The sequence below is a fragment of the Lepus europaeus genome, chromosome 10 (genome assembly GCF_033115175.1).
Source record: "Lepus europaeus isolate LE1 chromosome 10, mLepTim1.pri, whole genome shotgun sequence".
Classification (NCBI taxonomy): Eukaryota; Metazoa; Chordata; class Mammalia; order Lagomorpha; family Leporidae; genus Lepus; species Lepus europaeus.
This window is the reverse complement of record NC_084836.1, coordinates 87,227,078-87,254,911: the sequence shown is the minus strand read 5'-3', so window position 1 is coordinate 87,254,911 and position 27,834 is coordinate 87,227,078. Positions and strand designations below refer to the sequence as shown.

At 40.6% G+C, this 27,834-nt stretch overlaps 1 protein-coding gene and 1 pseudogene across 7 annotated transcripts in view; one reads left to right on the top strand and one right to left on the bottom strand.

Annotated features, from left to right (window-relative positions):
- The window catches only part of TASP1 (taspase 1), a 274,377-nt gene that overhangs the window by 206,918 nt on the left and 39,625 nt on the right, over positions 1-27,834 (bottom strand). For all 7 annotated transcript variants that reach the window (XM_062203858.1, XM_062203863.1, XM_062203859.1 and 4 more), the window contains 2 exons: positions 9,879-9,999; positions 2,694-2,778 (listed from right to left, as the gene is read on the bottom strand). In XM_062203858.1, the coding sequence (XP_062059842.1) occupies positions 2,694-2,778; positions 9,879-9,999 (206 nt within the window). The remainder of the gene's footprint in view (positions 1-2,693; positions 2,779-9,878; positions 10,000-27,834) is intronic.
- LOC133767447 (thyroid hormone receptor-associated protein 3-like) lies at positions 16,005-20,526 on the top strand (annotated as a pseudogene).

The window sequence follows — 27,834 nt, the reverse complement described above, 5'->3', positions numbered from 1 at the left end:
TGGGTAAAACAACATAGTCAAATTCAAAAGCACATTGAGGAAAATACAGAAACAATGACCTTACAACTATTACTTTCCTAAGAAGATACAGATGGATGTACCCACTGAATAAACACTTAGCAACATTTGGGTTGACAGACTTCCTAGCAGTTAGACCCAAAGCATGTGTTTAAAAAAAATTACGAAAAAAGTAAATATAAGATATCTTAAAGTACTTTTCTCACTTCCAAAATTATAATGAAACCTACTGATATCAAACATATCTGACTGTACTTTTGAAAGGTTTCATAAAAATGGAATTAAAAAATAGGCTTATTTTGGTACACAAAAATTTGTGTTTTCCATACCCTTTCTGAACACCACTTGTATGTATCAATTTCAAAATATTTTGCACTGTGACAAGCACTGTGGCATAGTGGGTAAAGCTGCCACCTGCAACACCAGCATCCTATATGGGTGCCAATTTGAGTCCCGACTGCTCCACTTCCAATCCAGCTCTCCTCTAATGTACCTGGGAAAGCAGCACAGGGTGGCCCAAGTGCTTGAGCCCCTGTACCCACATGGGAGACACGGAGGAAGCTCCTGGCTTCTGACTTCGGTCTGGCCTAGCCCTGGCTATTGCAGTCACTTGGGGAGTTAACCAATAGATGGAAAATTTCTGTTTCCCACCCCCAGTTCTTTCAAATAAATATTTAAAAATAAATGTTTTGCACCAAGATAAACTTACGTTTTAACTCCATTTTTTCCACAAACTTTCGGGTGCCCTCATATTAGAACTGATCTCAAGAAATCAGAGTTTGAGGTGAGTGTTGTGGCACAGGAGGTTAAGCCATTGCTTTGGACTCCCACATCAAAGTCCTGGTTTGAATCCCAGCAATTCCACTTCCAATCCAGCTTCCTGCTCATATGCCTGGGAAATCAGAGGATGATGATCCAAGTATGTGTTTCCCTGCCACCCAGAGAGGAGACCAGATGGAGTTCTGGGCTCCTGGCTTCAGTCTGACCCAACCCTAGCTCTTGTTTCCATTTAGGGAGTAAACCAACAGATGGAAGATCTCTCCCTCTCTCTGCTACTCTGACCTCTAAATACATAAATACTAAATCATTAAAAAAAAAATCAGATTTTCTACCTCTTCCTCTTGCTTTATCAAACCATATAATAATAAAAATCACTATTTCCTTGAGAAACATTTTATAATTAACCCTTTAGTACCACAATTAAACAATTGGAATGTATGTGATTAAAAGGAAACTTTGAATATATTTGGGTAACAGATTTTAAGATTTTTTTTTTAAGATCTCATTAATTTTTATAAGACTTCAGAAGTGTCAAAGTCACAACTTTCAACACAGAACACTAACACACTTTCACGGTCAGGCATGCTAAGCACAGAATAATATGAGACGGTATTAAGACATATGTACTGGGGCTGGAGCTGTGGCATAGCAGGTAAAGCCGCCATCTGCGGTGCCGGCATCCCATATGGGCACTGGTTTGAGACCCGGCTGCTCCACTTCCGATCCAGCTCTCTGCTATGGCCTGGGAAAGCAGTACAAGATGGCCCAAGTCCTTGGGCTCCTGCACCCACGTGGAAGACCCAGAAGAAGCTCCTAGCTCCTGTCTTTGGATCAGCACAGCTCCAGCCATCGCGGCCATCTAGGGAGTGCACCAACAGATGGAGGACCTCTCTATCTCTCTCTTTGCCTCTCCTCTCTCTGTGTAACTGTGACTTTCAAGTAAAATAAATAAATATTTTTTAAAAAAGATATATGTATTAATATGATTAGGTATCTAGCAGAATGGTGGCTATGTTCTGCAAAGACAGGTATTTATAAAACTGCTTAACGGTGAAATACAATGTAGGAGATTTGCTTTAAAATACTATAGGGAAATACTATAGGGAATACTATACTAAAATACTATAGGGAAAAGTCAAGATGCTTGAGATACACGAAAGAAAAAACATTGTTAGCTATTGGAACTGGGAGCCAGCACTGCTGTACAGCAAGTTAAGCTGCCACTTATGATACCAGCATCCCATACTGCAGTGCCAGTTTGAATCCCAGTTGCTTTACTTCCAATCCAGCTCCCTGCTAATGTGCCTAAGGATGAAGCAGAAGATGATCTAAGTCCTTGGACCCCTACCACCCACATGGGAGACCCAGATGGAATTTCTAGTTCCTGGCTTCAGCCTGGCCAGCCCCAGCTCTTGAGACCATTTGGGGTATGAAGCAGCAAATGGAAGATCTCTTTCTCTCTGTCTCTTCCTCTTTGTCACTCTACCTTTCAAATAAATCCTTAAAAAAAAAAAAAAAAAACTTCGCAAAATTAAATTAAAAATTACTTCATAGACTCTAGACTCCAATCATCAAGATAGTTTTAAAGTTTCATAACAAGATGACTCAAATGAGCACTTAGTAACAGTAAAAATAACTCTATAATCAACTATACAACCAAAAATTAACTCTGCTCTTCTCTGCTTTAATTCATAATATTCTATTCCCCTCTGGAATTTTATCAAGTTTTCAAAGTATTTCAAGATCACAGAACAAAGTGTGTCTTCCTCTCAAAGCCTTGCTATTACTATTGTATTCCAAAGCATCAGCTTTCTGTGGACAAAAACAGCCTTCAAATACTGCATGCACTAAATACCAAAGACCCAGCGAAAACTTGGGAAGAAGAAAGTGGTTACCAAGGAGGAATTCTGCCAGCCGAGAGCTTGCCCTTCTGCCCTTCACACAAGAGTCTGTTTGCAACCGAGACTGGGTTCTTGATTCCTGCGAAATGAAATTGGCAGAAAAAGAAGTCAGAACTGTCTTCAAGTTTCCTCAATGGTTTTGTGGTTGTTTCAGGAAATTCTTCTGTTTCAAGATATCAAATATAATAATGAAACCCTTATTTATCATGAATAAGAGTCAAATCAAAATAATATATGAATATTTAGTAGATGCAAGAAAGGAATAAATATAAAATATATATTCTCACATCATGTGCTGTAACAGCAAAGAATGAATTTGAACTACTACATATTTAAGTTAGGTTTCTTTTTAAGGGATTTCAGAACAGAATAGAAAAAAATGAAAAGCAAATCTGGCACTCTTCTACTATCAAAACTAAATAAATGTTCCAGGCATTTACTGACCACAAAGCCATGAATTTCCTTTAAAGAATAAACCTAATTATAAATAGCTTCAATTTTATCTTGGAAAGAAAAATTCATGAGGGTAGATAAGCCAAATCTTTAAAATTTTCTGAGAGAGATTGAATGGAAAGAAAGTCCTTCAAACTGTTTAAGGGTAGGAAGAAGAATTCACATACAAACACACTTCAAAAAGTTAATGGAAAGCTGGAATTAAAACAGGTTTATTTTGGTACAAAAAAAATCTTGAAATCTATGCACAGTTTTTTCATAACACATATTTTCCATGAACTTTTTGAAGTCCTCACAGATAAGATTGTAAACTGAAACTGTTCAGATTGTTTCCAGCAAGCAAAACAATATGTAAAAGTGAGATGATAGTGCTCACCTGGGAATAACAACAGGCTAGCACTAGTGTGATAAACACCATCAAGATGATAATAACAATGGCAAATATGACTACAACAAGGAGGAGAGATGACAGTGATGAAATGCAATGAAAGTAACCTAGTACCTAATATAGACTAGACCCACTGCCAAACTTAAATGTATCAGATGACTCACCAGATGCCTCAACTTTATCATATTGCTGTATTTATTAATTCCATCTTATTAATGAGGAAATATCTGCCTATGCTATATTACAGATCTAAGATTTTAACTTGGAAATAGCTAAAGGCAAAGAACATACCCTTAACCACTTATCTGTGGATATTTGTCAGGACACTATCATCATCAAAAAAAATCAGCAGCAGAATTACACAAACTACAGAAACTTAAATTGAGGCTGCCTGATTGAATAAAAATAAAATGAATTATAGAAATTTGGGTAAACACAAAAATATTATGCCATTTTAAAAAAGGACAAAATGTCAAAGAAAGGAAAATAGAGATCAGATCTGGTGATCATATCTCTATACTAATTTTGAAAATATATTTCTGGATATGATGATTCAGTAATTGTCAAATTAACTTGTAAATTCTAATCTATAAATTTTCTACCAAAACTTCAAAACAATTTCTATTAATTTGGACAAGCTAACACTTCTAAAAAAATAAAATAAAATAAAGTGTTAGATGTAGCTCTTCTGTTTCAAATATTTCAGTCGCTTTCTTCTTTTTTTTTTTTTTAAGATTTCATTTATTTATTTGAAAGGCAGAGTTACAGAGAGGCAGAGGCGGGGACACACACACACAGGGGTGGGCGGATCTTCCATCAGAGGGTTCACTTCCCAGATGACTGTGATGGCTGGAGCTGCACCAATCCGAAGCCAGGAGCCTCTTCCAGGTCTCCCATGCAAGTGCAGAGGCCCATCTTCAACTACTTTCCTAGGCCATAGCAGAGAGCTGAATGGAAGAGGAGCAGCTGGGACTCAAACTAGCTCCTATATGGGATTCTGGCATCACAGACTACACCACTGTGCCGACCCCAGACAAGCTAACTCTTATCCACAAGAAGATAACTGAAAGAAAATTGAAAAGATATTCATCCAATAATACCTTTTTTTTTTTTTTTTTTTTGGACAGGCAGAGTGGACAGTGAGAGAGAGACAGACAGAGAGAAAGGCCTTCCTTTTTCCGTTGGTTCACCCCCCAGTGGTTGCTGTGGCTGGCACGCTGCAGCCGGCGTACCGCGCTGATCTGAAGCCAGGAGCCAGGTGCTTCCTCCTGGTCTCCCATGCGGGTGCAGAGCCCAAGAACTTGGGCCATCCTCCACTGAACTCCCAGGCCACAACAGAGAGCTGAACAGGAAAAGGAGCAACCGGGACAGAATCCAGTGCCCCGACTGGGACTAGAACCCGGTGTGCCGGCGCCGCAGGCAGAGGATTAGCCTAGTGAGCGGAGCTATTCTGATTAAAAGAGTGTGTTGGATGGGGCTGGTGCTGTGGAGTAGCAGGTAAAGACACTGCCTGCTTTGCCAGTATCAAATATGGATGTGGGTTCAAGTCCCAGCTGCTCCACTTCCAATCTAGCTCTCTGCTATGGCCTGGGAAAGCAGTGGAAGACGGCCCAAGTCCTTGGACCCCTGCACCTGCATGGGAGACCTAGAAGAAGGTTCTGACTCCTGGCTTCAGATCGGCACAGCTCCAGCCATCGCGGCCATCTAGGGAGTGAACCAGCGGATGGAAGACCTCTCTCTCTCTTTTTCTCTCTGCCTCTTCCTCTCTGTAACTCTGCCCTTCAAATAAATAAATCTTTATAAAAAAAAAAAAAAGAAAGAAAGAAAGAAAGAGAGAGAGAGAGAGTGTGTGTGTGTGTGTTGGGGCCGGCACTGTGGCATAGCGGGTAAGGCTGCTTCCTGCAGTGCCACATCCCATATGGGCACAGGTTCTAGTCCCAGCTGCTCCACTTCCAATCTAGCTCTCTGCTATGGCCTGGGAAAGCAGTGGAAGATGGCCCAAGTCCTTGGGCCCCTGCACCTCCATGGGAGACCCAGAGGAAGCTCCTGGCTCTTGGCTTCGGATTGGCGCAGCTCCGGCCATCATGGTCATCTGAGAAGTGAAGCAGCGGATGGGAGACCTCTCTCTCTGCGTCTGCCTCTCTAACTCAATCTTTAAAAAAAAAAAAAAAAAAAAACAGAGAGAGAGGGTGGATTGTATATAAAGTAGAAAAATATAGCAATGAAATAGATTAAGCTAAAGTTCAGAAACAGGCACATGTGATTTGGGGTATTTAATATATGATGTAGATAGTATTTCAAATCAGAGGGAAAAGGATAGACTAAATATGTTAGGTAGACAGAACACAAAGTAAAAAGCATACATATCAGACTACATTGTAACTTTACCAGCAATCAATTTATTGTTTCTCAGCTATGAATTCACCCTGTGTTGCCTGATCTGCAAAAATGGATATGGGCACTTTACATAAATTTCCTTTGACAGCTGGCACAACAGTGAGTGTCATCAGCAAAAAGCACTTGGACACACTCCAGTGGAAAACATGCCCTGCTGTTATGCCACCGGACAGCACCATTTTGCCTCCATGATCTTGCCCACATGATACTCTCCAATGCTAAGTGTCCACAGGGTACAGATTTCTCTAGCATTTGGCCACCACATGTTTTTTCCAGCTCCTAATTCAGGCCATAAAAGCAAAGCTTAGAATACAAGAAAGGAGACCTTACCCTAGTCAGCGTCCAGTGACCAATCACTACTCCTTCTCCACCTCAAGGGCATTCAAAGCAAGTATACCATGGGGATGGCAGTCTAGTGAGCCAAACTTTCCACAATCTCTTGAAATGTGTCTACCTACCCCACAGAAGTTGCCTGCGCTTCACAGGATTGGTCTTGCTCACAACAATGACTACAGTGGAGAAACCAGCAACTCTCCTGCTATACAATAGGCTGCAATCACATCTTCAATGAGGTTTGAATCCACTTTCAAGTTCGTATTTCTTTGAGCATTATCTTTCTATCCTAGGATACACTTTGAGTTCTTTTCTATCTTTACGTAGACACTCTCTCTTAACTACATGATAACACTGTTTTTTTGAAATGGCATGTTTTATCTCTCCCAATCCCAGCAACAGCACAGAAACTCCATCATACCGTTTCTAGCAAACTAAGATTAGGGGCACTTTGTAAAAGCAATGATACAAAGGGCTCTCAAATGCTGTGCCTTAATGTGTCTTCCAAACACATGGAAGTAAACAGTGCACTGGCCCAAATGTTTCTTAAGTCAGTTTGACTTTGCAATGCAATTTGCATCCTTGAAACTGACAGTCTCAAGAAGGAAGAATGTGAAAAGAGAAACTGACATTGCCTATTAGTTCACCCTTTCAACATCAAACAGAGATCAAAAGAGGAATGGTTCCAACATTTCACCACATACAATTCTTCTTATGCAGTCTAGGCTAAGAATACCTGTAAATGGGTTTGCATGATAATACTTTATATTAAACTTTCCCTTGTCTAAACTACTGTGAAGTTTCTGTCTCCTAGTGTTATACAATAACCTTGAACAATTCACTAAACTCGGTGTACTTCTCCAATTCCTCATCTGTAAAGTGGGGATAAAAGAATTGATCTCATAAGGTTACTGTGATAACTAAATGATTGATATACATAAAGCACTGCAGAATAGAACAATGTCTAGTATGGTATAGTAATCCCATAAGTGATGGTGATTATACTTGTTATTAGTATTGTTACTCAATAAATATGTGGGGACAAAGTTTTAGTCATTTCAGAAAAAGTAATGTATTCAAATGGTAAATTTTAAAAATCATACACATAAAAAAATCATACACATATTAGAAGAAAATACAGGTGATGGTTCTTAGGAGAAAAAACTTTAAGAAAGGAAAAAAAATACAGGGCCAGTGCTGTGGCACAGCAGGTAAAGCCACCGCCTACAATGCTGGCATCCCACATGGGTGCCAGCTTGAGGCCTGGCCGTCCACTTCCAATCCAGCTCTCTGCCATGGCCTGGGAAAGCAGTGGAAGACGACCCAAGTCCTTGGGCCCCTGTACCTGCATGGGAGAACTGGAAGAACCTCCTGGCTCCTGACTTCGGATTGGCCCAACTCCAGGCATTTGAGTGAAACAGCAGATGAAAAACTCTCTCTCTCTCTGCCTTTCAAATAAAAAAAAAAACTTAAAAAAAATGTAAAATACAAAAGCTACAAAAGGGAAAGTATGTTTGACACATAAAAATTACAATATGATAAAAAATATTATAAATAGAGTTAAAAGACAAGCCCCAAAGAGGTTTGTCTGTAACTAATAATTATAGAATAGAAACTCTTTTAAAAAAAAGTTCTGTTGTTCACCTGAAATGCTTACTGAAATACATCATAAGCTACACCATTGGCTCACACCCCAAATGGCCGCTACAGCTGGCACACTGCACTGATCTGAAGCCAGAAGCCAGGCGCCCCCTCCTGGTCTCCCACGCGGGTGCAGGCCCAAGCACTTGGGCCATCCTCCACTGCCTTCCTGGGCCACAGCAGAGAGCTGGACTGGAAGAGGAGCAACTGGGACAGAACTCGCGCCCCAACCAGGACCAGAACCCTGGGCACCAGCGCCGCAGGCGGAGGATTAGCCAAGTGAGCCGTGGCGCCGGCCTCTAGACAAATAAATTTAACAACCCACTTGAAATACACATTCCTTAAAAAATATGTAACAAAAATAAACTATGGATAATTTTATAAATATTAAAGACATTAAATTCTATGTTTTAAGCTTTTCACAAAGAAAATTCCATTAATTAAGAATAATTAATGAAATCTTCCAAACAGTTAAAAAGAAATCATTCCCATCATATATAAGCCATTTTCAAGAACAGAAAAAAAAAAATAATCTTCAACTCATATTACATGGCTGGCCAAAATAGAGCAGAGGAACAAACCACTACATAACCACTGACCTGATTCACCAACACAGTTCTGTAGGAAAAGGACAGTCCTTTCAGTAAGGGGCAAGAAACCCTTGGACTGTCCATATGAAGAAAAGAGTAAATACTGACCTCTACCTCAAACACACAAAATTAATCTAACCCAAGTGACAAAGTTAAATATTAAGAGTAAAAACAATAAAATTACTAAACAATAACAACTTTGAGTAGGCAAAAACTTCCTAAAATAAAAAAGGAATTAACTGTAAAAGAAAAGGTAAATAACTTAAACTTCATTATAATTAAAGACTTCTGTCCTTCAAAGGACAACATTAATAGAGTAAAAAGTCAAGTCACAGACCAGAAGAGAGGTATCTGGCAAAGAATTTATACCTAAAATACATAAGGTTCTCTAACAAATTAATAAAAAATATAATCCAATTAAAATATGTAAAAGATGTGAGTGTGCACTTCATAATGAGGACATCTAAATGGACAAAAAGTATATTAAAATGTTTTTCAGTCTCAATAGTTACTGTGGAAACTCAAAATAGTAAAAACCACTACAAACATATTAAAGAGATTAATTTTTTTAAAACTAAGAACAATACTAAAAATTAGTGAGAGGGCAGATGTTGTGACATAGGAGGTAAAGCCGCTGCCTGCAGTGCCAGTATCCCATATGGGTGCAAGTTTGGGTCCCGGCTGCTCCACTTCTGATGAAGCTCTTTGCTGATGTTCTAGGAGGGCGGCAGAAGATGGATCAAGTACTTGGAACACTGCACCCACACAGGAGACCTGCCAACTGGCTTCAGATTAGCCCAGGTCCGGAGGTTGTGGCCATTTGGGGAATGAACCAGCAAATGGAAGATCTGTGTCTTTCTCTGTCTCATCCTCTCTCTGTAACTCTTTCAAATAAATTTTAAAAAAGAAAAAGAGCAACCACATCCACAAAATAAAACTGTCTCTATTACATAAAAATATAGACACACAGCATATTTGCTGATTAAATCACAAGGGGACGAGAGAAAGTTCGGGGGAATCAAAGGTCAATTTATTTATATGTGAACTTTTTTATGATAAAAACATATTATTTGCATATTTTAGAATCATAAAATATACTAAATCATGTCTATAATGTATATAAGCTCTTGAAGGAATGGAGAAGAATGATTATATTCAAATCAAAAACTTGGACATAAGATGTTTTGATGTTTTTATTTAAACGGTTCATAGCTAAGATTTTAAGTTTTAAATTCAGTGAAAGAACAAAAATGTTTGATTGCAACACTATTGCAAGCAAGAATGGTGAAAAAGACTGGCATATGTCCTATTGTGTCATAAAATGGTAAAACACAGTTTTTCAAAGATTAGAGATAATATGTTATGATGTTCACATACCACTCAATGCTCCAACAGCTCCAAAATTTAAGGATTTCCCGTCCATTATGCTGGCATCACATTCAATTTCACCTAAGAGATTTAGATTAGATCCCATTCCTGCATTTGTAAAAGGAGAATCCTGAAAGACAAAAACAAAAATACCACTAGTCTTAAAGAATTAATGCCAATCCTTCAAAAATTCCAACTCATTGTTTGAAGCCAATACTCCTAACACCAAAATGAGATAAACATCATGAGAAAAGAAAACTACACATCAATACTCTGCATACATACTGACATAAAAATCATTCAAGAAAAACCAGCAAAGCAAAGCAAGCAAAATATAAAAAGAATAATATATCACAAACAACAAGGATCCCAGGAAAGCAAGATGGGTTTAATATCTGAAACCAATCAGTGTAATAGCCCATGTTAATAAAATAAAGGACAGACACAGAAAAAAATGCATTTAACAAAATCCAAAATTTTTTCATAAGAAAAACTATCTAATGTGATCTAGAAATAAAAGAGAATTTCCTTACCATGACAAAGCACATCCAGAAAACTCCAAAGCTAATATCACAATGATGAAAACCTAAAAGTTTACCCCTAAAATTAAGAAAAAGATAGGAATAGGCCTATCTCATACTTCTACTAAGCAATATACTGGGCAATCTAGGCAGATATTAGGAAAGAAAAAAAAAAAATTACAAAGCATCTAGGATGGAAAGGAAAAAGCTTAGCGACAATACAATCTTATATATATATATAAAGTCCTAAAGTATATCACTAAGAAATTAATAGAACAATTCATAAGTTACTAGGTTATAAGATACAAGATCAATACACAAAAATAAATTTAATTTCTATACATTGGAAATGAACCATCTAAGCCATTGCTTGTGACACCAGCATCCTTTATCAGAGGGCCAATTCAAATCCTGGCTACACTGCTTCTGATCTAGCTCCCTGCTATTGTGCTTGGGAAAGCAGTGGATGATGGCCCAAGTACTTGGACCACTGCCACACATATGGGATATCTGGGTGGATCTCCTGGGTTTGGGCTTAGGCCTGGCCCAGCCCTGGCTCTTGAGGCCATTTGGGGAGTGAACCAGAAAATCGAAGATTGCTCTTTCTCCCCTCCCTCCCTTCTTTCCTTCCAATTAAATAAAAAGAAATTTCAAAAATAAAAACAAAAATAAAAAAAAAACAATAGTTAAGAATAAGTTTAACCAAAGAAATAGAAGACCAATACATTAAAGGTCTACAAAACATATGGAAAAATTAGAAATTAATAAATAAATGAAGAAACACCCCTTGTACAAGAATCAGATGGTTGGCCGGCACCGTGGCTCAATAGGCACTGGCACACCGGGTTCTAGTCCCGGTCGGGGCGCCGGATTCTGTCTCTCTCTCTCTCACTATCCACTCTGCCTATCAAAAAAAAAAAAAAAAAAAAAAGAATCAGATGGCTTAATATTGTTACAATGGGGGCTGGCGCCATGGCACAGTGCGTTAAAACCCTGGCTTACAGCACCAGCATCCCATATGGGTGCTGGTCCAAGTCCTGGCTGCTCTACTTCCAATCCAGCTCCCTGGGAAAGCAGCAGAAGATGGTCCAACTCCTTGAGCCCCTGTATCCACAGGTGAGACCTGGAAGAAGCTCCTGGCTCCTAGCATCAGATCAGCTCAGCTCCAGTCACTGCAGCTATTTGGGAACTGAATCAGCAGATGGAAGATCTCTCTCTCTCTCCCTCTCTCTCTCTCCTCTCTCCTCTCTTCTCTCTCTCTACCTAACTCTTTCAAATAAACAATAAATCTTTAAAATATATATACTGTTACAATGGCAATACTCCTTAAATTGACCTCATTCAACCTACCAAATCCCACATGCCTTTTTGCAGAAATCAAAATTTAATTCTAAAATTCATGTGGAAATGCAAGGGATCTAAAATAGTCAAAACAATCTTGAAAAGAACAGAATTGGAAGAGTCACACTTCTAAGTTTTATAACTGTAAAACTAACAGTAATCAAGACAATGTGATACAGATATACAGATCAATAAAATACAACTGGGAACTCTGAAAATCAATGTTTACATTTATGGTCAACAATGATGCCACAACAAAAAAAGAAGGGATAGTCTAATAAAAAGTCATAGACAACTGGGTATCCGTATGTAAAAGAATGAAGCTGGGCTTCTATCTCATACCACATATAAAATAGCTAACAGTGTTAAAAGCTAAAACTACAAAATTCTTTTAAGATGTTTATTTATTTGAAAGGCAGAGTTACAGAGAGGCAGAGGCAGAAAATGTGAGAGGCCTTCCATCTGTTGGTTCTCTCCCCAAATGGCCACAATGGCCAGAGCTGGGCTGATCCAAAACCAGGAGCCAGGAGCTTCTTCCAGGTCTTTGCACGGGTGCAGGGGCCCAAGCACTTGGGCCATCTTCCACTGCTTTCCCAAGCCATAAGCAGAGAGCTGGGTCAGAAGTAGAATAGCTGGGACTCGAACCAGTGCCCATAAGGAATACCAGCACATCAGGCAGCATCTTTACCCACTACACCACAACACCAGCCCCCCAAAATTCTTAAAAAGAAATAAAGTAAATGTTTGTGAGCTTGGATTTGGCAATGGTTTCTTAGACTTGATACCAAATTATAAACAACCAAAGAAAAAACTAGAGGTGGGCACTGTGGCACAGTAGGTTAAGCTATCACTTGGGACATCTGAATCCCTTATCAAAGTACCTGTTTTCAGTGTCAGTTACCATTCACGATCCAGTCTCCTGCTAATGCAAACCCTGGGAGGCAGCAGGTGATGGTTCAAGTACTTGGGTTCCTGACACTAATGTAGGAGACCTAAACAGAATTTCTGGCTCCTGGCTTAGGCCTGGCCTACCCCTAGCTATTACAGGCATTTGGGGAGTAGAACCAATAAATGGATGATCTCTCTCAATCCTCCTCTGTCCCTGAAACTTTCAAAGAAATAAATAAATCTTTACAAATAAAAAACTAAATAAACTAGATTTAATTAAACTTAAAAATGTAGGTGTTTCAAAGGACATCATAAACAAAGTAGAAAAAGAAAAATCCACAGAAGAAAACTTACAAATTATATTTATTTATCTGATAAGCAACTTGTATTTAGAATATATATATATAAACTCCTACAACTCTAAAATAAAAATAACTTAAAAATAGGCAAAGAATATGAATTTCTATTTCTCCAAAGATGACACATAAATGACCAGTAAGCACATGAAAGGACACTCAACGCCATTTGTCATCAGGGAAAGACAAATCATAACCACAACAAAATACTACTTAACACCCACAGGGATGGCTGTAATTAGGTAATAACAGATGTTGGCAAGAATATGGAGAAATGAGATCCCTCATATGCTACTGAGGCAAATGTACAATGGTGTAGCCACTTTGGAAAACATCTGGAATGTCTCCAAAGAGTTAAATACAGTTACTATTGGACCCAGCAATTCCAATTCTATGTATATACCCAAGGGAAATTAAAACATTATGCTTACATAGAACTCGCACATAAATACTCAAAACAGCATTATTTATAATAACCAAAACATGGAAACAACTCAAATGCCATCAATTCATAATCATATAAACCATATATAATGTATGTATACAATGGAGTATTAATCAGCAACAAAAAGTAAGTACTGATATGTGTTACAATATGAAAGAACATGAAAAAGATTGTGTTAAGTGAAAGCAGCTGGTCACAAAAGACCATGTGCTATCCGATTACTTTTCTGTGGAGTGTCCCGAATAGGCAAATTCATCAAGTTGATTAGTAGTTGCAAGGCACCGGTGGAAAGGGGAAATGCAGCCTAACTGCGGATGGTGAAAATAATCAGGAATTACATAGGGGTGGTAGTTACAGAACACTGTAAGTACAATGTGAATTATAACTCAAAAAATGCATTGTAAAAAAAAAAGCTTGTATCAATAAGGTGAACAAAACATAAAGGATTTGAATCAGAGACCAGCCATGTACATGAAATCTAAAGAAAATACTATTTTCTTTTCCTGAAACGGTGAATAAAGTTATTTTAAAAACACGTGGCTCGGCCGGCGCTGTGGCTTAACAGGCTAATCCTCCGCTTTGCGGCGCCGGCACACCAGGTTCTAGTCCCGGTTGAGGCGCCGGATTCTATCCCGGTTGCCCCTCTTCCAGGCCAGCCCTCTGCTATGGCCCGGGAAGGCAGTGGAGGATGGCCCAAGTCCTTGGGTCCTGCACCCGCATGGGAGACCAGGAGAAGCACCTGGCTCCTGGCTTCGGATCAGCGAGATGCGCCAACTGCAGCGGCCATTGGAGGGTGAACCAACGGCAAAAAGGAAGACCTTTCTCTCTGTCTCTCTCTCTCACTATCCACTCTGCCTGTCAAAAAAAAAGTTTAAAAAAAAAAAAAAAAAAACACATGGCTCACTTGGTTAATCCTCCGCCTGCAGTGCCGGCATCCCATATGGGATGCTGGGTTCTAGTCCCAGCTGATCCTCTTCCAGTCCATGTATCTTTTTAGTCATGCCCATATCATACTTGATCTCCAACCAGAAAAAAAGGCAAAAGCCAGTAACATAAAATGTTACATTAAAAATAAACACCATGGGGGCCAGCGCTGTGGTGTGGCAGGTTAAACTGCCATCTACAGCACTGGCATCCCATATGGGTGCAGTCTGTTTGCTCCACTTCCAAACTGGCTCCTTGTTAATGCACCTGGGAAAGCAGCAGAAGATGGCCCAAGTGTTTGGGCCTCTGCAACCACTTGGGAGACCTGGATGGAACTCCTAGTTACTGACTTCGACCTACCACAGCCTTGGCCGTTGCAGCCATTTGGGGAATGAACCAGGAGATAGAAGATCTCTCTCTCTGTAACTTGTTCAAATAAATAAAAATAAATCTTAAAAAAAATGAAAAAAAATATCATGGGACACAGTTTCAAAAGAATTTACCTTATTATACCTTTCTCTGAAGGGAGGAGAGAACCTCCACTTTGACTATGGCCTTGTCTAAATAAGATCAGAATTGGTAAACTCAAAAGGCTTCCATGGCCTTGACAACTCATGACAAGAGCCTAGGGAGATTACTGACACCATAAACAAGAGTGTCAATTTGTTAAGTCAACAACAGGAGTCACTGTGCACTTACTCCTCATGTAGGATCTCTGTCCTTAATGTGTAGTTCAATGTGAATTAATGCTATAACTAGTATTCAAACAGTATTTTACACTTTCTGTTTCTGTGTGGGTGCAAACTGTTGAAATCTCTACTTAATATATACTAAATTGATCCCCTGTATATAAAGAGAATTGAAAATGAATCTGGATGTGAATGGAATGGGAGAGGGAGCGGGAGATGGGAAGGTTGCGGGTGGGAGAGAAGTTATGGGGGGGAAAAAGCCATTGTAATCCATAAGCGGTACTTTGGAAATTTATATTTATTAAATAAAAGTGAAAAAAAAATTTAAAAAAAGAAAAAAAAAGAATTTACCTTTAAAAAATGAGACAGACTGTTAGTTTAGACTGAACACTCCTCAGGGTAACTGCACAAATGAAGAGCTCATTCAAAAATAACTGAGCAATATGCTTAATAAGAATAATTCTAACTCACACAGCAGAAATTTGAGGCAATACAGAGTATTCCATCAGTTCTAAAGTGAGACCAATAATACCTAGGTCCCAGGGCAATTCTGGTTCAACCTGAAGGTTATCAATGCTCAAAATCATCAACCAACTTCCCTAGTGTTCTAAACTTCTGCCAAATCCACAGAAAACATGGCCATGACATAAAGACCCCTTCCAATATGCACCTATAATTGAACAAAGGGGTCAGGGATTTGAGATCAGGATTTTCTTCCAATGCAGTTACCCAATTTATATGTCCTTGGAATTCTAAAAATAAGATCACAGGGTAGAAAACAAAAAAGGATATAATTAAATAGAAAATAAGTGATACAGATAATAAATACATGAGCATTCAAAATTAAACGGCCCACTATAAGATGAAGAAGTTAATAACAGGCTTAGTAGAGGATATGAAATGAAAGAAAGACCTAGTCATGAAGCTAGAAAGTTACAGTTGGTGAACATGGCATGAGCAATACATAGGCAATGGGAAAGTATAAGCGTCACAGAAAACTGACTCAGATAAAGGGGTTGGCTAGAGTCAAGTATGGAAACTGCCAGTGTCATTCATCAGAATCTGGACTCAATTGGGAAAACAATTAGAAGTCATTGAAGCTTTCCATATAGGACAAAGTCATGTTGAATATATTGGCCAAGGAAATATAAACTGATTTTCATATATTATAAGAAAAGGAGGAACTGAAGTCACAAATACCAAAGTGAAGACTATTTTACAATGCAGGCTTGAAATATTAACCATGTATAATGGAATGACAGGAAAATCTAAAACTATTCTTTAAAGAATGATTTATTTACTTATTTGAGAAAGAGAGGGAGGGAGGAAAGAAGGGAGGCAGACAGAAGAGGCTGGTCTTCCATAGCTGGTTCACCCCCTAAGTGGTTCACTTCCCTAGCAATGGCTAGGGTGGAGATAGGTCAGCCAGGAGCTTCATCCAGGTCTCCCACATGGGTGGCAGAGGCTCAAGCCCTTAGGCCATCTTCTGCTGCTTTTTCCAGGCTATTAGCACAGCACTGTTCAGAAGTGGAGCAGCCAGGACACAAACTGGCACACATGAGGGATGCCGGCATCAGGCAGTGGATTTGCCCACTATACCACAATGCCAGCCCTAATCTAAAGCTATCCTAAAATAAAAATCTGAGGTCCAGCTCTGTGGCATAGTAGGCTAAGCCTCCGCTTGCAGTGCCGGCATCACATTTGGGCACAGGTTTATATCCCAGCTGCTCCACTTCCCATCCAGCATTCTGCTCCTGGCCTGGGAAAGCAGAAGATGGCCAAAGTGCTTGGACTCCTGCACCCATGTGGGAGACCCAGAGGAGGTTCCTGGCTTCGAATAAGGCTGTTGTGGCCATCTGAGGAGTAAACCAGCAGATGGAGGACCTTTCTTCCTCTCCCTCTGTAAATCTGCCTCTCAAATAAATTTTTTTAAAAAATCTTAAAAAATACTTTATTTTAAAAAATTAAGCTACATTGGGCCCCTGCACCCACATGGGAGACCAGGAAGAGGCATCTGGCTCCTGGCTTTGGATCGGCACAGCACCAGCCGTAGTGGCCATTTGGGGAGTGAACCAACAGAAGGAAGACCTTTCTTTCTTTCTCTCTTTCTTTCTCTCTTTCTCTCTCTCTCTCTCCCACCCTCCCTCTCTCTCTCCCTCCCTCTCTTTCTCTGTTTATAACTCTACCTGTCAAAAAAAAAAAAATTAAGCTACAGATACACCCTGTAAAATTTTCACAAAACATAAATCTGTTTAAGGATTTATATCCTATAAACACACATGTACATACCTATAAATACCTACAACTCAGTAAGACTAACAACCCAAAGTTTTTCATGGGAAAACAACTTAATAAACACATTACAAAAACACATGGAGAGGGTCGGGCCGGTTGTGCCGTTGTGAGGCTGCAGCTGCGGTCGCTGCGGTGGGCCCAGAATTGTTTCCTGAATTTGTAAATTGGAGACACCAGTGACATTGCCACTCTTGTTTTGAGGTAGTGCCTTGGATCCAGTCCAAGTTGAATTGTTCTAGTAAGGTGAGGTGTAACTGAAAAGCGATCTTCAAAGATGTCAAAAAAAAAAAAAAAACAAATCCAAGTCTGGATCTCGCTCTTCTCGCTCGAGATCTCGTTCTCGTTCATTTTCAGAGTCTCGATCCCGAAGCCGATCTGTCTCTCGTTCAAGGAAGCGCAGGCTGAGTTCTAGGTCTCGTTCCAGATCATATTCTCCAGCTCATAACAGAGAAAGAAATCATCCAAGAGTATATCAGAACCAGGATTTCCGAGGTCACAACAGAGGCTATAGAAGGCCCTATTATTTCCGTGGGCGCTATAGAGGCTTTTATCCATGGGGACAATATAACAGAGGCGGCTATGGAAACTACCAAATTGGCAGAATTACCAGCAGGCATACAGTCCTCGTCGGGGCAGCTCCCGATCTCGGTTCCCAAAGAGAAGGTCCCCTTCACCAAGATCCAGGAGCCATTCTAGGAACTCCGATAAGTCGTCTTCTGACAGGTCAAGGCACTCCTCATCTTCTCGTTCTTCCTCCAACCATAGTCGAGTTGAGTCTTCTAAGCACAAGTCTACAAAGGAGAAAAAGTCTTCTTCCAAGGATAGCCGGCCTTCTCAGGCTGCCGGGGATAACCAGGGAGATGAGGCCAAGGAACAAGCATTCTCTGGAAGCACCTCTCAAGATACTAAGGCTTCTGAGAGCTCAAAGCCATAGCCAGATGCCACCACCTACAGCACTGGTTCTACACCACGTGCCTCTGCAGTTTCTGAGCTGAGTCCTCGGGAGTGAAGCCCAGCTCTCAAAAGTCCTCTCCAGCCTGTGGTGGTGAGGCAGTGATCACCCCGTCCCAACCCTGTGCCAAAACCTAGTCCTCCACTTTCCAACACATCCCAGATGGACTCAGCTCTGCCGAGTGATGCTGGGTATCAGTCTGGGACACATCAAGGTCAGTTCAACCATGACTCTGGATCTTTGAGTCCATCCAAAAAGAGCCCTGTGGGTAAGAGTCTACCGGCCACTGGCTCTACGTATGGCTCATCTCAGGAGGAGGAGAATATTGCTCAAGGAGGAACAGCCTATACTAAGAGGTATCTAGAAGAGCAGAAGACAGAGAATGGAAAAGATAAGGAACAGAAACAAACAAATGCTGATAAAGAGAAAATGAAAGAGAAAGGGAGATTCTCTGACACAGGCTTGGGTGATGGAAAAAGTAAATCCGAACCATTTGCTCCCAAAAGTGATACCGAGAAGCCTTTCCAGGGCAGCCAATCTCCCAAAAGACTTGGATGAACAAGATAAGGACAAAACTAAGGGAAGGAAGGAATCTGAGTTTGATGATGAACCCAAATTTATGTCTAACGTCATAGCAGGTGCAAACAAAAGCCAGGAAGAGGAGAAGTCAGGCCAATGGGAGGGCCTGGTGTATGCCCCTCCAGGGAAGGAAAAGCAGAGGAAAACAGAGGAGCTGGAGGAGGAGTCTTTCTCAGAGAGATCCAAAAAGGAGGATCGGGGAGGGACCAAGAGAACCGAAAGTGGGCACAGGGAGTTTGTGCCTGAAAAGAATATCCGAGTGACCACTTACAAAGCAGTCCAGGAGAAAAGTTCATCGCCTCCCCCAAGAAAGACCTCTGAGAGCCGAGACAAGCTGGGAGCCAAAGGAGACTTTTCTTCTGGGAAGTCTTCCTTTTCCATTACTCGAGAAGCCCAGGTCAATGCCCGGATGGACTCTTCTGATGAGGACCTTGCACGACCCAGTGGGTTATTGGCTCAGGAACACAAGCTTTGTCGGGATCTAGTCCATAGCAACAAAAAGGAACAGGGATTTCGTTCCATTTTCCAGCACATACAGTCAGCTCAATCTCAGCGCAACCCCTCAGAATTGTTTGCCCAGCATATCGTGACCATTGTTCACCACGTGAAAGAGCATCACTTTGGGTCCTCTGGAATGACATTGCATGAATGCTTTACTAAATACCTAAAGAGGGGAACTGAGCAGGATGCCGCTAAAAACAAGAAAAGCCCAGAGATACACAGGAGGATAGACATTTCCCCCAGTACATTCAGAAAGCATGGTTTGGCTCATGAGTAAATGAAAAGTCCTCGGGAACCAGGCTATAAGGCTGAGGGAAAATACAAGGATGATCCTGTGGATCTCCGCCTTGATATTGAATGCCATAAAAAACATAAGGAAAGAGATCTTAAACGAGGTAAATCAAGAGAATCAGTGGATTCCCAAGACTCAAGCCATTCGAGGGAGAGGTCAACTGAGAAAACAGAGAAAACTCATAAAGGATCAAAGAAGCAGAAGAAACACAGGAGAGCACGAGACTGGTCCAGATCCTCCTCCTCCTCCTCCCAGTCATCTCACTCCTACAAAAGCAGGAGAGTACACCGAGGAGACAGAGGAGAGAGGAAAGCACCACAAGCTTTGACAAGCCCAGACTGGGGACCAAAGACTTTATGGGTCCAAGTGAAAGAGGCGGCGGCAGAGCTCGAGGAGCCTTTCCATTTCGAGCCAGAGGGAGAGGCTGGGGCAGAGGCAACTACTCTGGTAACAACAGCAGCAGCAGCAACAATGATTTCCAAAAGAGAAACCGGGAAGAGGAATGGGACCCAGAGTACACACCCAAAAGCAAGAAGTATTACTTGCATGATGACCAGGAAGGCGAAGGCAGTGACAAATGGGTGAGCTGGGGCCAAGGAGCCTTTCCCCGGGGTCGGTGCCGGTTCATGTTCCGGAAATCGAGTACCAGCCCCAAATGGGCCCATGACAAGTTCAGTGGAGATGAAGGGGAGATCGAAAACGACGAAGTGGGACAGAGAACCGAGAAGAGAAGGACAATTTACAGCCCACAACCGAGTAGGGGCTGCTCTTGGATAGAGAGCCCTTGTCCAGGGGAGAGCGGCACTGGGAAGATGGCTGGTGAGGAGTTAAAACAGGAGCCTCAAGAAGATTCTGAAAATCCCACCCCCACCCCTTAACCAGCCACGCAGAATCCTGCTGCAGTGCAAAGCATCCCTGACGCTGTGTCCCACTGGACAGAAGGGGCTGGCCACAGAGCCTGGGGTCAGGCCCTGCTCTCAAGAGAACACAACATACTGGGCTGCAGCTGTGTTTCTCATTTGTTGTTGGGGGTGTGGGTGGGGGCTGGGGTAGGGAGGGAGAGCAATGCTTGGGATTTTGGTTTGTTTCCTATTAGAAGCCAACAGTTTTGTTATTCATTTCATTTCATTTGAGGCTAAGAGGACTAATTGATGATTCTCAGTCTCTTCTCCCCTGTCCTGATTTTAAAAGCCCTTTCTTTTCTTTTTAGGCATATGTAGTAATAGCAGAAAGATTTAATTTGGGCAACTTTGATTCTTAAAAAAACAAAGCATGTGAATAAATATTGAAGTGTTCACCTCAGTTTGGGACCAAACTGCTTGGATCTTTATAAAAACTGGTTATTTGTCAAGGAGGAGTTTAAGGCCTGTCTGACCACCTAGTGTTCCCCTTTTCTGCGCAGCCATGTTCGCATGGAGTTGCTCCTGGCCACACCCCACACCCTGCTCCTGAACTTTGATTTCTTCCGGGCTGGGCTTCCCATTCTCCACCAGCAGCTCTAGTTCCTAAACTTTCTAGTCCTGCTGATCCTCTCAGCAACGGTGGAAACCGGAGGGCAGTTTCTAGTCTGTTTTCTAAGAAACTTCTGAATTCTATTATCTTTACAAATATAAGATGAGAAAATAATTTTTTCAATATTTTTAGTAGTCTTTTTATAAAATGAAAAGAAACTCCTATGATCGATTAAGGAAGGTGGTTATAGCTGGGTGGTTCATGGGGTTTTTTTGGTGTGTGTTTTTGGTTAGTTTTTTTTTTTTTTTTCCCCTTTCTCGTTTTAACCGCAAGCTTTAAGCTGAAGCATTCTCAGATATTTGGGGGGAGAGCATCCTCCTAAAATGGGCCCTGTGCTTGCCTTCTGGGGAGGCGGTCCTGAGCCATATGAGTCCTCAGTCATATGGCATTTATGCATATGTTATATGCGGACTGCACCCACCTCTTCCCCTGCCTTTGCCTCTTGGGTTGTTGTGCTACCTTCCTCTTGTTTGCTACATTTCTATAGTTAAGTTGGTTTTACTTGGATGATTCATGTTTAGGGGGGAAAAAAATGAAAAAATCCTTAAAATTTGTTTCAACTCCTCCTGCAAATAAAAACAATAAATGAAGTGGCAGATGTTAAAAAAATAAATAAATAAAATAACATAACATGGAAGGATGCTTAATATCTTCAGTGACAAAGATTCTCTCACTGACCAAACCCTACCCTACTCAGGCTTCCCTAAACTCTTCCAACTAGCCCTGACTTTTGGACTTCTGTGTTCATCTCTGCAATGTCCAATTTTAGTGAGAATCTTCCTAGGTCAGTTTGACCAGAAACCCCTATCCTTGAAATCTGGTCAACCTCAATACTTAATTGGGTTCCTCACCATCCACCATCACTCAGGTGATGTCTGCTCACCCTGCCCTGCCTCCAGCAACAATCATATTAGGTTGATTTAACTAGAATCTGCCTTACCCTGTGGTTTTCTCTTAGTAATTTTCCATCCACTGATCCTCAACCAGCTCCTTGCCTAAAAGTTCCCACTTTGCTCTGCTGCAGAGTTGAGCCCTTTCTCCCTCACTGCAAAATCCAACAGCAGTAGTACCTATCACAATAGTCATCCTCTTCAATAGTCTACCTTATCAAATTTCATAAGCATCATAAATATTTTTCTTTAATATTTGTCATTAGGAAAATATAAATTAAAGCCACCAGATATCATTGTTTAACCACTAAAATGGCTAAAATTTAAAAAACTGACAACACTGAGCATTGACAAGAATGTGGAACGGCTGCACTACTCTTACATTGCTAGTGAAAATGCAGATGACAAATAGGTTAGCAGCTTTCTTAAGCACATACTTCCCATAGACTCAGCAATTCTAAAAGTATCCAAGCAAAATGAAAGCATATGTCCACATGAAGATTTGTATTCAAATGTTCATATCAGCTTTATTCATAACAGGCCCCAAATGAAAATCCTAGTTCCAACCAAATAATTGATAAACATTGTGATATACCAATACAATGGAATACTACTCAGCAATAAAAGGAACAAACTCCTAATACACCCAACACTATGGATGACTCTCAAAAGGAACTATGCTAAGTGAAAGAAGTCAGTCACAAAGCTATACATTGTATGATTCTACTTATAAAAAATTTTAGAAAATGTCAAGTTATAGAGATAAAAGTAGATAGTGGTTGCCAGGGGCCACTGAGGAGAGAAAAGCACTGTAGATAAGAAAACATCATAGAAAGGCACTTAAAAAAAGGAAAAACATGTGAAGGGGCCAGCACTGTGGCGTAAAGGGCTAAGCCTTTGCCTGTGGCACTGGCATCCCATATGGGCGCCAGTTCATGTCCTGGCTGCTCCTCTTCCAATCCACCTCTCTGCTATGGCTTGGGAAAGCAGTAGAAAATGGCCCAAGTCCTTGGGCCCCTGTCCCACATGGGAGACCTGGAAGAAACTCCAGGCTCCTGGCTTAAGATCAGCCCAGCCCCAGCCATTGTGGCCATTTGGGGAGTGAACCAACAGATCAAAGATACCCCTCTCTCTCTCTCTCTTTCTCTCTCTCTCTCGCTGCCTCTCTCTAACTCTGCCTTGCGAATAATAAATGAATCTTTTTTTAAAATTTGGAAAAATGGAAATCAGCTTATTTTGCTGGAAAGTATCTTTTAAATCCATGCAGGTTTTCATAACATGCATTTTTCAAGATCCCTCATTTGCACAGGTTTCAAAAAAAAGTCTGCACCAAAATAACCTTATCTTTTTTTTTTTTTTTTAATTTATTTGAAAGAGCTAGAGAGAGAGAGAGGAAGAGGAACAAAGAGTCTTCCATCTGCTAGTTCACTCCCCAAGATGGCTGCAATGGCCAGAGTTGGGCCAAGCCAAAGCCAGGAGCTTCTTTGGAGTTTCCCTCACAGGTGGCAGGGGCCCAAGCACTTGGACCACCTTCCCCTGCTTTTCCTGGGCTATTAGTAGAGAGCTGGATCTGAACTGGGGCAGCCAGGACATGAATCAGCACCCATTTGGGATGCTGGCATCCAGGGGTCAGCTTTATAAGCTACGACACAATGCAGACACCAAAATAAACTTATCTTTCAATTCCATTTCCATGAACTTTTTAACATACCCTCATATATCGTGATTTATTGGTGGTTACACAATTGTCGTCACCAAACTTGAAGTGCCAGTGATGTGGCACAGCAGGCTACAGTGCTGCCTGTAATGTCAGCATCCCATATCAGAGTGCCAGTTAGACTCCCAGCTGTTTGGTTTCTAATCCAACTCCTTGCTAATGCACCTGAGAATACAGCAAAAGATGGCCCAAGTGCTTAGACCCCTGCCACTCACATGGGAGACCTGGATGAAGCTCTGGATTCCTGGCTTTGGCATAGCCCTGCCTTGGCTCTTTGCAGCGATCTAGAGAGTGAACCAGCAGATCAAAGATCTCTTCTCTCTCTCCCTCTCTCTCCTTTCCCCCATTTCAAATAAATATTTAAAAATCAAATTGTACATTTACAATGGGTAAATTTTTGTATATAAATTATGCTTTATTCTAAACAGCACTCTGGCTTCAGAATCAGCCTTTTAGGCATTCGGATCTGGCTGAAGAGCCCATGCCATGAGAGTATTTTAGGCATGGAAAGCCAAGACACTCTGGGAAAAAAAAAAAAAGGACCTAAATGAAAGATCTCTGTGAGTGAGATCCCAGTGGAAAGAACAGGCCATCAAAGGAGGTACCTTTCTCTGAAGGGAAGAGAGAACTTCCACTTTGACTATGACCTTGTCTAATTAAGATCAAAGTCGGCAAACTCAAAAGGCTTCCATAGCCTTGGCAGCTTATGACAAGAGGCTTGGGTGATTACTGACATCATAAACAATAGTGTCAATTTGTTAAGTCAACAACAGGAGTCACTGTGTACTTACTCCTCATGTAGGATCTCTGTCCTTAATGTGTAGTTCAATGTGAATTAATGATATGACTAGTGCTCAAACAGTATTTTGCACTTTGTGTTCTGTGTGGGGGCAAACTGATGAAATCTTCACCTAATATATACTAAATTGATCTTCTGTATATAAAAAGATAATTGAAAATGAATCTTGGCTGGTGCCATGGCTTAACAGGCTAATCCTCCGCCTTGTGGCGCCGGCACACCGGGTCTTAGTCCCAGTTGGGGCGCCGGATTCTATCCCGGTGGCCCCTCTTCCAGGCCAGCTCTCTGCTATGGCCCAGGAAGGCAGTGGAGGATGGCCCAAGTGCTTGGGCCCTGCACCCGCACGGGAGACCAGGATAAGCACCTGGCTCCTGGCTTTGGATCAGCACGATGCGCCGGCCGCAGCGGCCATTGGAGGGTGAACCAACGGCAAAAAGGAAGACCTTTCTCTCTGTCTCTCTCTCTCACTATACACTCTGCCTGTCAAAAAAAAAAAGAAAATGAATCTTGATGTAAATGGAATGGGAGAGGGAGTGGGAGTTGGGAGGATTGCAGGCGGGAAGGAAGTTATGGGGGGGGGGGGGGGCAGCCATTGTAATCCATAAGCTGTACTTTGGAAATTTATATTTGCTAAATAAAAGTTTAAAAAAAATTATGCTTTAAAGAAGCTGACAAAAAGTATCTATCTACAATTATCACTTGACATAAGCTCATCATCCTGTATATAAACTTTTCTCCATAACTGATACATGTAAACTTAAAGTGGTCATTTGTTGATTTCTGATATGACTCATTATGGATAATCACCACTCTAATACTTACAGTACTCCTTTTCATTTTCATTTTATTTCAAATGCAAGGAGACAGAGGCAGAGACAGAGATCTGCTGTTTCACTTTCTAAACACAAAAGCCAGGAGCCAGGAAATCCATCTGGGTCTCCCCATGTGTGTAGAAGGGACCCAAGAACTTTAGCATTCACCTGCTGCCTTCCAGGGTACACATTATCAGGGATCAGAGTCGGAAACGAAGGAGTCAGGACTTGAATCAGGCACTCTAAGATAGGATATGGGCATTCCAGTGGCACCTTAACCACTGTGCCAAACACCTACCCCATCAGTGATTCTTTTAAAGTCTGACCCTGTTACTCCTCCATTCAAAAACCTACAGTGGTTTCCCATCACATTTAAAATAAAATCCAAATTCCTACTTTCCAAGGTTTATAATGCCCTACATTGTCTGGCTCCTCCTTCCCCCTCCAACTTCCTCCCACCTATTCCTCTCCTCCTTTACTGTACTCCAGCCACACTGCAACTCCCAGCATACCAGGAATGCCCCCCAGCTTTTGTATTTGCTGTTCATTCATTCCTGTGAAATTTCATGAGTAACGCTAGTGGGGGGGACAGAGTCAATAAATAGACTGTGTGTGTAAACACATGCATGTGTAAAACATGTATGAGAGCACTTCAGAACATTAGTTCTGGAAAATGTGCATTGTTTTTTAATTCTACTTTTCCATGAGTTTTTTAGCTTCCTTGTAAGTATAAACTACTGTCGTCTGATGGTGTTGTGCATTATAAAGAGCAAAGAACAACAAGGGACAGTGCTGACCAAGACCTATTTTTCTCAACATCTTCATACTGTTCATTCATGTCTCTGCTCGAATGACTTATCAGAGGCTCTCTCCCAACTTACTACAGTAAGATTTCTCCAGCCTTCTCCAAGCATTCTCCTGCTTTTTTACTTTTTTATGGTACTTTTTACTCTTGAAAAAGTTCAATTTTTTTTGTCTAATTCTCACCATAGAGTGTAAGCCCCAGAAATATAAGAATTATTTTAAGGATTTACTAATATATTAGATTCTCAGGGTCACAAACAGCAAGTGCATAATAATTACCATAACACAATTCTCATTAATCCTCGTGTTAATGTGATATCATCGTCTTAAAAAGACATTCCAATGTCTAAAGCAAACTGGGTAGGAATTCAAAAAATATTTGCAGAATGAATAAATAGCAGTTAATCACAACCATGTATAAATAGAATAATGGATCTCTCTGAATGAGCTGATATAAACAAACCAATATTTTTACAGGTTACTCTTATAGAGAAATGACAGGAAAATGTGAATTGAGATGTTAGGAATCCGAACTTCTCAAATGAGAAATGAAATAAATTCAGGTAACAGAATTTCCAGTTTCTAACAGATGGAATTTTAAAAACAAAATATAATTTAAGCCTATCAGTAACTTCTAGAGAAGACAAAACTTGATCCCTTTGACTGACTAACCCAGAAAACAGAGGGTACGAGGGCCAAGAGGCCAGTCAGGAACTACTCTCTCACTCTGATATGGAAACCCTTTCCTGTTAATGAAATTTGGAAACACCAAGCCAAGACAAAGTTCTGCAAAGCATTACTCCTTCACTATAAACCACAACCTGTATTACCCATTTAATGTCCTTTGCTGAAAGCATAAAATAAAGTAAGACCTATTTGCAAGGCTACAGGGTGTACTGTACCTCTAGGGATCTATTATGAGGCCTCTATTAACAGCTCTTACAGATGCAAACAATTTAGTTTTCAAATGTTGTACAAAAAACTAGACTGGCACATTATAAAATCATATTTATATAAAATGATTTATGTCTGTCCAATTTCCATTTTTTCTTTTAGGAGAAGTTAGACATTACTAGGAAATTACTAATATGTTAGTATTCACACCCTATTACTGAAGTGCAAATTCAGCAAACACATCATTAGATGGATGGAATGCAATAAAATATGTAACAATATAGTTTCTTACTCAAATACGCATACCATCAAAATTATATTAATCACTACTTTTATTGATCAGCAAGTAGCTTTATTTATCTAAAGCTATGAGAAGGAGAAAAACAGTATTTGAAACAAACTTTCTTGAATCTTTAAAACAGAAAAAAATAGGATGTATATTCTGTCATTACAGTCTTTTTCAAACTAACACCAGAATTAGGAATTACTTAACAGTATCCTTAAAATTACGAATTCTCTGGCACTCCATCATCAATTCTCACAGGATGAATGGAAGCCAATGAAACTGTTTTACTGATGAAAATATTCATTTAGGGATTTTTTTGTATTTTTGTTTAGCAGCCAACTGAACTCAAATTTTCAAGAACTGAATACTTGAAATATTTCCAATTTAGATTCTTCTGTGGTAGTATAGGCTAAGATTTTTTCATTCAACAAATATTTATTGGGCACTCTGTGCCAGGTAAATCTTTTC